Source organism: Lates calcarifer, linkage group LG4, assembly GCF_001640805.2.
Source record: "Lates calcarifer isolate ASB-BC8 linkage group LG4, TLL_Latcal_v3, whole genome shotgun sequence".
Taxonomy (NCBI): Eukaryota; Metazoa; Chordata; class Actinopteri; family Centropomidae; genus Lates; species Lates calcarifer.
Window position 1 is genome coordinate 13,169,895 of NC_066836.1, and position 12,959 is coordinate 13,182,853.

At 39.0% G+C, this 12,959-nt stretch overlaps 1 protein-coding gene and 1 long non-coding RNA gene across 4 annotated transcripts in view; one reads left to right on the forward strand and one right to left on the reverse strand.

Moving 5' to 3' along the window:
- The window catches only part of LOC108883492 (uncharacterized), a 63,680-nt gene extending 61,192 nt beyond the window's left edge, over positions 1-2,488 (reverse strand). For both annotated transcript variants that reach the window (XR_001960935.2, XR_007813031.1), the window contains exon 1: positions 2,404-2,488. This is a non-coding gene — a long non-coding RNA (uncharacterized LOC108883492). The remainder of the gene's footprint in view (positions 1-2,403) is intronic.
- Position 2,489: 1 nt separating this feature from the next.
- Positions 2,490-12,959, forward strand: part of eif2b3 (eukaryotic translation initiation factor 2B, subunit 3 gamma) — a 30,508-nt gene continuing 20,038 nt past the window's right edge. The window contains exons 1-3 of one of the 2 annotated variants that reach the window (XM_018676691.2): positions 2,490-2,789; positions 4,245-4,400; positions 6,975-7,132. In XM_018676691.2, coding sequence (XP_018532207.1) covers positions 4,253-4,400; positions 6,975-7,132 — 306 coding nt within the window. In that variant the 5' untranslated portion in view covers positions 2,490-2,789; positions 4,245-4,252. The remainder of the gene's footprint in view (positions 2,790-4,244; positions 4,401-6,974; positions 7,133-12,959) is intronic. The other variant, XM_018676692.2, reaches the window with a different exon arrangement.

Genomic DNA, 12,959 nt, shown 5'->3' on the forward strand with positions numbered 1-12,959 from the left:
AGAGAGGGATGCCACCTGCACACTGACAACACCCTATAAACTGGGAGGGTGGAGAGGAGAAACAGAAAAAAAAAACATAAAGGGCCTTTTGTAGCTTGACTGTATTGGAAACTATAATCTGTTACATGGAAATAATATAATTTACTATGAGTTCATGCATGAAGGTCACTCTATTTATCATGGTTTGTACCCCTCAGCCTTTGAAAAGAGTTGTATAATGTCTTCTGTAGCTCTGGAGTAATCGTATGATGTCATCATCTGGCTTATTTTGGCTTGAGTTTGGAGATTAAAATATTTTAGCAGACAGTCTGTGTAATGAACTGGGGCTGTCGAGAGTGAAAAAGGTGGGCATTTACCAGAAAGGGAAGGTTGACTGAAACAATGCTATTGATTGCATTATGGGCATGTAGGATCCAAACTTGTATGAGCCTGTTGATGATACTGCTGCTTTGATTTTGACCTTTCTTTAATGTGCCTTGAAACGCACTGATGGAATTTTCTTTAACAATCATTTTTAAGAAATGGTAACTACTTTGTTTTGGCTGGTTCTAATACAACCAATGCATATTTTTTGTTGTAAAAGATTTGTACTTCCAGTGTATATTGGTGTATACACACCATTTGGTCTATGATCCTCAGATAAAGAAGTGCAATAGAAAACAGACCAGAGAAGCAGTTATATTTCCATTTTCCATTCAGACATACTGAGCTATAAGTTACTTGAATGTTTTACGCCTAAATGAACCGAACCTGATCATGTGAGTGTTTCAAAGTATGACAGAGTAGCAGCATCAGCTTTTCACACAAAGATGACCAAAAAGAGAAGGAAGAAGTAACCGCTATCTCTCTGCTTGTATATAAATATCCCTGTCACTGTGCATGTCTCTTTCATGCATGCAAGTTTTTTTCTCCCTTCCCTCTTTTCGCTACTCTTCGATCACTCCTCTCCCCGCTGTTTCTCTCCTCACTCTTCATTCTCACCTCTTTTCTCCCCACTACTTAAAGCCCCCCTTTTCCAGGAACACGCCTCTATAACATATTTGCGCTTCTTCTTCTTCCTCCTCATTTCGACCCGCCAGGCTTCCTCCTTCCATTATTGTTTTATTTCATTATTTTGGCATTCAGGCAACAACAGACAGACAAGCTTGTTTGTCTCTATCTCGCTTTTCTTCTCCCTCTCTCTCTCTCTCTCTCTCTCTCTCTCTCCCCTCCTTCCCTTCTTTCTCTCGCTCTTCTGGTTTTGAGCAAGCAGCGACGAGCAGTCAAGCTCATCTCCTGGCCAGAGCAAACAAAACCAAAGCCACATTCCCCGAGCTCAATTTGCTGTTACGTCTCAGCTCTGTGAATTGGGAGTTTTCAAGCTTGAAGTCTGGAGGAGTAACTGGGTGGCTTCTGGCTGCTAATCTGTTCACACCATTTTTTTGTGTGTGAAACCTAGGAATTACTTCTATTATGGTCAAAAGGGAGAAAAAAAAAATGCATGCGTATTTATAGAGCTTTTTTGGTTTAATGGCAGTCAGTTGGTTGCAGAGAAAATCTGAAAAAAAAAAAAAAAAAATCCAAAAACTGGACTGAGGCAAAAAAGTTGATTTAATTATTAGTATTATTTTTTAACATCAGGAACAACAACAACAACTCATGAAACTCTTTAAGTCATTCTCATTTCTATTAGGGTAGTTATGGTATTGTGGTTTGGTAAACGTTGGTGACAAAAACAGCCTGCTGCACATGACTACAGTGGCCAGTAAGATCACTCATGTTAAACAGCTTGATTTGTCTCTATTTGTCTCTATATTTTTCACAACAGAGCATTTTCAAAAGCTCTAATCAGTCTGCTGTGTCCTCTCTATATACAAAGAGTTTGAGCTCCTCTCCTATGAACAAAAGGGTCTAAGAGGGTGAGAAATTATTTTTAATCTAAACTTTAATCTAAACTTTAACATGCTCATATTTCAGCTCATAATGAGTCTTTCATATGATAACTAGTGGGTGGTAATGATGATAAAGTCTTTTATTAATGATTGGGTGGCGATAGCTGGTCTGGCTGTGTTTCATGTTTTAAGTTATATGGTTATTCCACAAACAGTGTATTCCATATAAACTTATGTGGCAGGTTTTAGCATTTGATTTATATAGCTATACCACATAATTTATTGCAACTCTGTGAATCTTATAAGTTTCATTTGGCTGCAAGACAATTTTTTCACTTTAAAATGTGAAGCTGAAGCTGCAAGCTGCTACAACACTAGCTTATGGTGTTAACTAATCATCGTGGTCAATGAAGTGGAATTCAGAGGTTTGTTGTGTGTTGTTCTAGCTTTCTGTTTCTTTAGCACGGTGGCTGAATTTGTTCTGCACTTTACGAACCTGTATAAAACAAACATTGTGATTTCATTCACTAACCTGTAGCTCCTGTCTGCTCTTATCATCTCTTGCCGTAGGAACCATTTTACGGAGGAAGTAGTTTTCCACACGGACGTATTTCACTGAAAGCACAAAGGTGTCATCATACAATGCTAGCTGTTAGCTTCTTGAACATAAACTCTATCAAACTATTCAGCAAGTAATTTAACATCTGTCAGCGCTGCCTTTCTCGGGGATTGTGTGCTTTTCAAAGGACCCGTCTCACTGCTTCTGAGCTGTCTTTGAAGCAGCGGCATCGTTTGCTGCCCTGTGCTAACCGTTAGCCAAGTGCTAACAACAGTGACAGCAAACTAAGTTACATGCGCCTACCACCGCTGTCATTATCAGGGGCAGCCGATCAACAGGGACCAAGGAGACTCTGACAGGTACCTTTATACTCCTCTTTCAATCATTGCGCGATTCGGCATGATTAATTTACCTTATCGTCGATGCCATGTTGTGGGTCCTGTTAGCAGCGTGCCTCGACCATATGCCAGTGCACAGCTTATTGTATTAGATGTGTCATAGTCGTTACTGTGTTGGTGGCATGCCAAACTTCAGAATAATATAGAAAGAAATGATAATAGTGATTTATGCGCCAGACATGTACAGTCTGATGTGAGTCTATGTGTCTCACCTGCTCAGTGCACTCTTACAGGGAGTACAACATACAGTACACTCAGTAGCAGAAAAGTGTGTTATTATAAGCACATGCTGTATTCAGACCATAGACTGTTTGATTGAAACACATGTAAAGAATTCACATTTTTAAAAAGTGTATCATTCATATAGTATTTAGTATAAAATGCTTCCATGTGAAGGTAAAACGGAAAATTTGCTAAAACAGAAACGGTAAAAGTGAGTAGGGGTAATGACTGTCAAATTCCTAAAATATGTTTACCTAAATCACTCTCATCACTCTTATGAAATACTTGAGGAATACGTTCACTGTTCTTTTTAACTAAAGACAAAAGTTAGGTGCTCATATTAACACTGAAGCACTTTTTGCTTTGTGTTTTGTAAACTTCTACTGTCCATTAAAAGATCCCTTCCTCATCCACTGCCAAAGCAAGTGATGGGGACACAATCCACAGTCCTCTCTGTGTGCAAAAATACACTTCAGAGTTTATCTGTAGCTGAAGTGAGGTCTCAGTTGTCTGAGTTACGCAAATCAAGTGGTTATCTTCCAAAGTTACAGTCTTTTTAGGAATAAAATGCCCTCTTCCCTGCATAGTGTTTTCTTTTTTATCTGCAGTTGGATGGACAGTGACAAAAAGTGGGAATCTCACACTACAATCTTGGAAGATACCCACTTGCTTTGTCTAACTCACCCAGCTGAAACCTCGTATTAGCTTCAGATAAACTTTGGAGTATATTTTTACTGACAGTGAAAGCACATTAAGAACAGTTTTTTAAAAGGTCAGAATGAACAAAAGGAATGGTAGGAGTAAGCAGACCTGTTTGTTCATATAGGCAGCTGATCTTTTTTTTTTTTTAAAAAAAACAGACTTGAAAAAAACTGTTAGTCTGTCCTCTAATTCCAGTCATTTAGTTTCTGTATTCAGTCCAGAGGAGTAAAATGTAAAAACACATTTTAGCATCACCGCTGTATCTTTTCATCCTGCCATCAATAATGAGGGTTATTCAAGTCATTACCAGCTGTGTTTGCCTTTGGTGATATAGGTATCCTCAGAGCTTCCTCACTACAGGTCTCTCAGGGCCACTAAACAAAAGTGACATATGTTTTTAAACTATACATATTCAGTGTAACCTCATGTCTCTATACAGCTCCTGTCCACACTCGTGAATATATCTCTCTTAATCTATCTGTTCTATCCCAGCAGACATCATGGAGCTCCAGGCGGTGCTGATGGCAGCTGGTGGGGGTTCTCGTATGACTGACCTTACATACAACTCCCCTAAACCTATGCTGCCTGTTGGCAACAAGCCCCTCATGTGGTATCCGCTTAACCTGCTGGAAAGGGTGGGCTTTGAAGGTAAGAGCTGGATTTTTTTTTTTTTTAAATAATACTACTACCGTAATTTCCGGACTATTGAGCGCACCTGAATATAAACCGCACCCACTTAATTTAAAAATATATAGGCCGCAGTTGTCTATAAGCGTTGTACCATGAGATATTTACACATTCACGCTCTCAACGTCTCACCATCGATTCATTGATGCCAAGCTTACATGCAACGGCTCTATTTCCTTTTTCGACAGCCAGATCGATTGCCTTTAACTTAAAAGCTGTATCATATGCATTTCTTAGTGTGTTTTCCATGATGAAGGTGTGTGCATTAAGCGCAAAATGACTGTTCTGAAGAATTTAGTGTGAGTGCGTTTGATCTAATTCGAACAGTTTCATTGGTCCACTGTGACCTGTTCGGTAATTTCATTGGTCTGATGTGACGAGGCCAAATGTTTTGCCGGCATGAAGTTCGTCAGCCCGTAAAAATCTATAAATTAGCATCATCATTGTTTAAGCCGCAAGGTTCAAAGCGTGTGAAAAAAAGTAGCGGCTTATAGTCCGGAAATTACGGTACTTGTATTACTGTAGCAACTGCATACATCTAAAAAAGCTTTTACTGCTAGTCCTGCCTGCCACAATAACTGCTACCACTACAGCTGAATATTATGAGGGTTTATTCATGTTTTCAGTATATCTATGAGTGATGCCTTAAAAGTTCATTCCACAAAAAAAAAAGAAAAAAAAAAACACTCAACATTAAAGGAGCCATTTGTCGCTAAGAGTTGTGCCCAGTGATGGAAAGCAAGACTGATAAATTGGTTTTAGTTCTATCATTTCTTTTCTTCTGCTGAAGTTAGCATGCTAGCCCCGGCCCAGCCAGCCCATCTCCTAGCTTACCGATAGTGGCTCACTGTAGTGTCCACACTGCCCTGATGAGGTAGTGCTGCTCAGAGGGTGTAGTCTGTCCTCTTGTATTGTAAATGGAACGATGGCTGAAGCTCTTAGTAAGCGACCATCACCGCCACCCGCTCCCGGAAAGAAATGACGTTCGGCAGTGGCAGAGAAAATTTACAAATAGCTCTTTTAAGAATTACAGTACATGGCGCTTACAAATCTGCACAGGTGTTTTCAATTATGCTGCCTGATTAAAACCTCCTCTTGCGACTGTATGGGTGTGTACACTATGGGCTGTCAGTTTTACTTTTTGTTATCTTTATGGAATTTTTATTTCATGCTGCACCTGATTATCAAGATAAAAAATGGCTGAAAGATTAATTTCACTAATAAAATGCTTAGCCTGCTAGGTTTGATATTGTAACATTTCGTCCTTAGATCTTTATTTTCTTTGGGTGTGATGATAGTGGCCACACGTGAGCTGTGAGCCCTCCATCCACATTATATGTAGGTGACAGGGGTGGAAACTGTTACAGGAGTGCACTGGCGTTCTTGGTTAGTTTCCACATAAAATGTGAAAAAGCAAAAAAAATACAGCCAGTACTTTTTGTGTAAGTTTATGTGGCCCACTTGCAAAACTTGGAATGATAATGTGGAAAGAGGACCTTTAAGAAAGAAAGATCACCTCCTACTCAAACACTGTAACTGTGTTTTTAAATGATAGAACTATAAAAGCTATTCATAATATCTTGTGTTCTCATGGGTAGATTGCAGAATTTAATGTTACATTAAGGTCATATTTCCTCAACTTGCTATGACTTGAAACACAAGCAATTGTTGGCAGGCTTCCGATGTGCTAAAAGAGAGACTGCAAGATTTAGACTTAAATTAATTGGGTTCAGTGTTAGTTATCACCTGTTTTGAAACATACTGAAACAAAAAGGAAACCGTTACTTGAAAACCATAGTGCAACTTTACCAAAGCTGCTTCATTTTTATAACAAGACCAACTGTAAATCTCTTTGCATAGTGAATACGCTTGCAAATTGCCTCCAGCAACATTGAGTTGCTCCTTTTACTGTTTAAAACCTATTAAATTTACAACTGTGCTGCTTTTTGGAGTTGTGCTTTCACCAGCTTGTCAGCACATCATCAGCCATTGTCAGGTGTGCATTTCCTGTCTAGATTTACAGTCCAGATTTTTGCCTCTTGCACTGCTATATGCAGTGGGTCCAGAACCTCTGGGCTTATAAAGGGATTTGTTGTAGTATGCTGCTCTTGCCAGTAAACAGGGCTGTTCGTTATAAAAGCCTGTAGGTCCTCACTAGCCTAAATAAAACTAGGTTTCTATACATAATCATCTTGTGTGGCCAGTAGTTTACTGTGTGCAGCCAGCTAGCCAAAGCCCTGCAATTTGGTTTTACTAGGCTGACACAGCTAGAGTGAACAAATGCCCGGTAGAAAACATTTCATGCCGACAAGGCTAATTAAACCAGATGGACTCTGCAATTTTTCAGATTCATAAAGTGGTTTGGTAATGTTATTATCAACTTTATAAAAGTGGTCTTGGCTTGATTTTGCAACTGGGCATCACTGCACCAATCAAGGGGACTTTTTAAATGTCAAAACCATCAAAACAACTTCTGTTTGTTATCTACAGTAAATATAAGGTCTTATAAATATTTGTTTTGAATTGTATTTTTAGAGGTGATAGTGATTACCACCAAAGAGGTCCAGAAAATGATGAGCACAGACCCAAAAATGAAGCTGGACGTGAAGATGAAACTGGACTGGGTTTGCATCCAGGAAGATGGAGATATGGGCACTGCAGACGCTCTCAGACACATCCAGCAGAAGATCAAGGTGTGTGAGGCCGGGCAAATTGAATTCCCACCAACTAAATATATGTTGATGTTTACTTTTTATCCTAAATTTTTGCTAATTTTCAGCAGAATTTTTTGGTTTTACAAGTTATATAGTCTTAAATGTTGTTAACCTGATAAAAAGGGAAGTAAGGCATTTTTAGCTATTGTCTTTAAAGGGCAAATAGAGACTGGTGTATGCAAAAATAATTTATATATATACAGCTCATATATATATATATATATATATATATGGTAATGATCAGATGAACAGACCACAGAGTCTGTGTCAAGGAAATAAGAATTAGTTTATCTGTTTATGGTGTACAGAAAGATTCAACATTGAAAACTGAACGACAGATTATTGGTTGGTTGTTTTTCATACTGATGAATTTACTTTGCACTGTAATTCAAGCTTTATTACTGGCAAGGGTATTTTTAAAGTTTACATTTCTACCCCTAGTCTGTACCCATTGGTGAATGTACCCATTTTTATCCACCTCTGTCTGACCTCAGTTGTGTGTGGTGAAATGAAGCATCAACAGAAACATAAGTTGTCTACAATGAAAGCTGCAGCAATATTGCTTTATTATGTGATGGAGTGCCAAACAATACTTAATACACCCCTTAATACCAGTTACCACTGTAATGTAAGCCTGTATGAAGAAACAGCAGAAAGGTTGGAGGTAGAGAAAAAAAATGACAAAGATTGTGTGTGTGTGTGTGTGTGTGTGTGTGTGTCTGTCTGTGTCTGCGTCTGCTGGGTGACCACTGATCCGTGCCTTTCTTTCCCTACCCCGGATGGCCAAGGCTGCTGCAGTGCCTCATTTCACCTTTCTAAAATACACACACACACATTTACACATGCTGACATGGTATCCGTGATATCCATGACCCCCCTCCCCAACCCCAATTTCCAGACCCCCTCTGTATCCTGCCTGCTGATCCTTCCATCCCTCCGTTCATCTGATTCTCTCTAAACAGATGAGGTCATGGTTAAGACTCAAACTCCCTGTGCTGCCAGTTTACCCAGTGCGCCATTTATTCTCATCCTGTAGTTATGCACATCTGTGCAACATTTGTGTTTGGGTATGTTAGGGTATATGTCGTCCCTCTGTATATGCCAAGGCTCTGACTGGCTTCCTGCGACCATGAAAACCTGTTTGTATGAGGCTCTGTGTAATTTAGAACTGTTGATGAATTTCTAAAGCAATTGCTCTTGTTTATTATTTGACTATCAATGATTGTCATATTTTTGGCTTAGTGTTGCTAAGAAATGTATATCTTTATATCATGTAATTAAATGGTTGAGGGATATTGATTTACTTAAAAGTCATAATCACCGTCCTCTACAGTTCAAAATGAATTTGCAGTTAAAGGAAATAGTGTAGGTGAAATACACCATATTAAAGAAACTAAAAAGATAGAGATCAAAGGCACATACAGCTGTGAGGGAAAAATGTAATCAGACTTGTGAAATCATGAATGTAGGTAAGCTTTTGGATGCATTTGGTATTTAATCAACTCTTAGGGGATTAGGTTGATATGATTCGTTCAGTAGGCAAGCTTTTTTCAGGTTCCTGTGTAGTTCAGTGCAGTGTACAGTATAAAGTAACAAAGCTGTCTAATTGACCAAAGTAAAGCAGTGTTTTGTTCTTTAATAATTTTAATAATAATAAAAATGCAGTTTTCAGACAGATGGTAACATTTTATCATACAAAACTAACTCATGCAGCTAAAACTAGTAGCATCTTAATTGACTCAAGAATCAATTTTGGCTCAAATATCAATTTTTAATTATATCATGATCCCAAGAATAAAAAGTCAGTAAGTTCTCAAATATTATTACTCCCAACAGTCCCAGTTCAAAGATTGATACCTTCTCTATTTACAGCGTACCCACATCAAACATACATTTGAAGACATAAGTGTCTTGCCACTGCAGCTCATTACATTCTTAACAGCAAATTCAGTCGGCCTTGCTTTTGAAAACAGATTTATCAAAGAATCAAAATGCCAAATTTGTTGTGACAAGTGAGTTTAATGTTTTTTCCTCTGGCATTTGAATAGGTTTGTACAGATTCTTATTATTCTCTTCACTCAAGAGTTCTTTAATAGATGTGTAGTGTAACCACACACACACACACACACACACACACTCTTAAACAAGACTAGCTCCAGCATGCTCCCATTGAGAATAGTCAAGTTCCTAATCCTTTGAGCAGCCAGCTAGATTAGAGGCATTGAGTTACACACACTCACACGCTGGAGGGTGATGAGTGAAGAACCGTAACCATGGCCTGCCAAATCCCAGTGCAGAGATCACTCAAACTGTCAAACCGATGCATGAGTACAGTAGAGACACACACACACACAATCACTCATCTCTTTACACAAACACCCTCCCATGAGGGGATTTGGTGTAACCTATCAAACAAAATGCTTACAGGAATCGGTGTACACTGTGGGTGAGCACAGTAGGTCATTCCTCTTGATTACTGAAAAGAGAGATTATTAGCAGCATATTTTATTTTGTTCTCTCTTCAAACAGCGATGTTACACAAAAGTGGACGGATATGCCTGATTATTGCTTAGCTCTTTCACAATAAGCCAAACTAGTGAAAGGAGTACTTTACATGCTCTTTTTGCTTTGTATGCTTAAAGCCCCTTTGACATTTGTATTATCATTCAGGCTTAATCACCTGGCAGAATGGGTGCATTCAGACTAAAAGAACTATATATACATTGGGGTTGCATATTCAAAGGTTCACCTTTGGTCTACATATGTTAGTCAGCTTGTAAGCCACATAACAAAAGGTGAAGAGAGAGAGAAGAGTGAGAGATGGAGCTGAGGATTTACATGAGAGGGACACAGCAAACATACTAAGATGAGACTTAGTCTCTTTGTATTTCCTTCCCTCCTTTAACCATCTTTTTATTCCTCCCCCAACAACATCCACCTTTTTTCCCCCTCCCATAACATATAACAGTTCAGCTTTCGTTTTTTTAAGAATGTTATGTTAAGTTAGGACAAAGTTTATGAAAAGTTCATGTTGAAACTGACCCCACAGTGACTTCGCAAATGTGTGATTGTAGTAGTTTTCTGTCTGGAGAGCAAACTAGTCACGGCGTCTGTATTCATTAAATCATACAGCTAATCGTCTGCCCATATCAGACAGCTAAATTATTTATGTATCTTCTGAACTAGCTAAACTTGAAGGTGGTTAAGTAGCTGATTAACCAGTTCATTGAGAAAACTAAACTGTTTTGATAATTACCTGAGTGTTAAGTCAGTTTTTAAGCAAAAATTCCAGACTTTGATGGTTGCAGCTTCTCAGACTCAACACAAACAGGAAGTTTAGAGTTTTCTAGGGTGTGTCGAGTCTCATATAAACATGTTAATTTCGGCTTTTGACTATTTTGTACTGAGAAGGTAGTTTGTAATTGGTTAATGTAAGACAATGATTTGGGAGCGGTAGGTCATGGATTTATATAAGGCAATCAGAAATCAGTGAACACTGACCCGTATCAAATAGCTAAACAAGAAAGTAGGCAGAGAGACGGACAGCTGCATTAAACAGCAGACTTCAGCATGGATTTTCAATGGGATTTGCAGTACTAGTAGAATTAATTTTCTCTCATGGTAATACAAAAAAATGTAATAGATTTTAATAATAATAATAATATCTATCATCATTTATCTTCATCTCTATACTTTTACTATAGTATGCTACACTTTGTCAAACTGTCAAAAGTCACAAAAGCCAACTTTTTTTAAATTTATTTACTTTATTTAGAAAGTTCTTGTTCACTTTAAAATCCTTAATGACAAGGAATTAAACAACAACCATGTTCTGTAGAATGAAAAGACATAAGTATCCCACACGCTGCCTAATCAGGAAAGCTGAAAAACTCACCATACATACAAAGATAGTTTCCAAGTATTCTAAAGTGGGTCAAGATTGTGTAAGCAGTAGTTTTGGAGTGAAGTCAGTTACCACTGGGACAAGTGTGTGTGTGTGTGTGTGTGTGTGTGTGTGTGTGTGTGTGTGTGTGTGTGTGTGTGTGTGTGTGTGTGTGTGTATACATGCATCAGTGTGTGTGGTCCTGACCTGTCCAGAGATCCTGCCTGTTGAAAGGCCAAAGTGTCTCTGTCTGTCCAGCTGACTCCACTCTGCTGTCGCCTGAGTGTGTGCCTGTGTGTGGGAGGGAGTCTGGGCCTGCAGGCATGAGTGTGCGCGTATGTATGTATGTGTACGTGCAGACTTGTGTGCTCTGTTTTTGAACATGTGTGTGATAGAGGGAGAAGAGAGTTGAAAGGTCTCAGTGTCAGTAGATCTCCTGCAGACACCTCCAGCTTCGCCGTGGCAGCTTCCTGTCGCCAGGTCCAGACCGGGTTTTGCTCAGAGTTACCTCTAGGTCAATTGCGTGACCCTTGACCCTAGAGAAACCACCCCCTTGACACACACTCGTACATACAGAACTCCAGTCAACTGTTCAACATTCAGCCACAGTTCACATCATTAACAGATTTCAGTGAATTCTTTCATTCTTTGTAGCTTTTCCAAACATCAGTACTCCTTATTAAATAGAGTTAAAATCAGGCCAGTTCTTCATGATATTCTAAACCAAAAATCACATCATATTACCACTTTTTGCCAAATACTGCAGAAGGAGTTTGAAGTGTGCTACCCTCATTTTCTCCATAATTTTACTGCAAGCAAATAAAAATGTAGAAAACAGAGAAAAAAAGAGATGTGTAGTGCTGCAGAGGACTGTTTAGTGTTTCTTCAGTTTCTAATGTTGCTCACTGTTGAGATGACTGCTACGTTTTCTGGAATATCCAAAGATGCACAGACCCACAGGTTTTATGTGTCTAAGTGAACTCAGTGGATTAAGTTTTGCTAGTATTTTGTTGATGACAGGCAGAAATTGACTCTGGCATTGCTTCCCAACCTCCCGTTTCTCCTCACTCTGTCGTGTATCCTGCCATCCATCTTTACTTTCTTATGCTTCCAGTTTGTCTTTCCTTTTTTTCCCCCAGCACTTTTGGCAATAGCTGTAGATTTTTCACTCACGTGTTGTTCTTCCTCCTTAAATGCAGCCCATTCCTCTCCTCTCTCACTTGTTCTTTCCCCCCTCTCTCTCAGTCACAGACAGGGTAAAGATGTCTCTGTCATTAAGACGGCTGGTGCTAATGGTGGGATTAGTCCTTATGCTGACAGCCTTCATCACTGGACAGACAGATGGATACCGCACACAGACACACTAATGTGGGCGCACCCACATGTAAACACGCATACACACATGCAGACGTGTAACATCAATGGAAGACAGTTAAAGTGAATGATGTAGTCTGTGCTCCTGTTGTTAATGGTGGAGTAAGTTAGGAATCCACACGCTGTTTATTGATACACAGTTATCAATCTACACTGCTTTACAGATGACATAGCTGGAGTACTGAAAATAGTTTAAGATGATGGGGATAAACTGTAGAGGGTAAAAGGCTGAAAGAATACTTTCTCAGTTTTTCCTTGAAGTAAGAAGTGAGTGTCTTTTGTCAGTTGAGTTTTGGCGCCAAGATCCTTGTTTTCTTAAGTATTCAGAGCTGACCAGCACAGCTCGTTGTTCTGGGTAAAATAAGACAATAGAAAGTTATTTATGTGATATGGTGTCAGTTTCTTCCTGGTCAATGATAAAAACACAAACCAGGCCTGAATACAAACAGATTTGGGTGATAACAAGGTTAGAGGTGGTCTTGATTATGTTTTAGGCACTTCTCTTTTCAGAGATATGATCACACACACCCTCAAAAATAAACACATCAG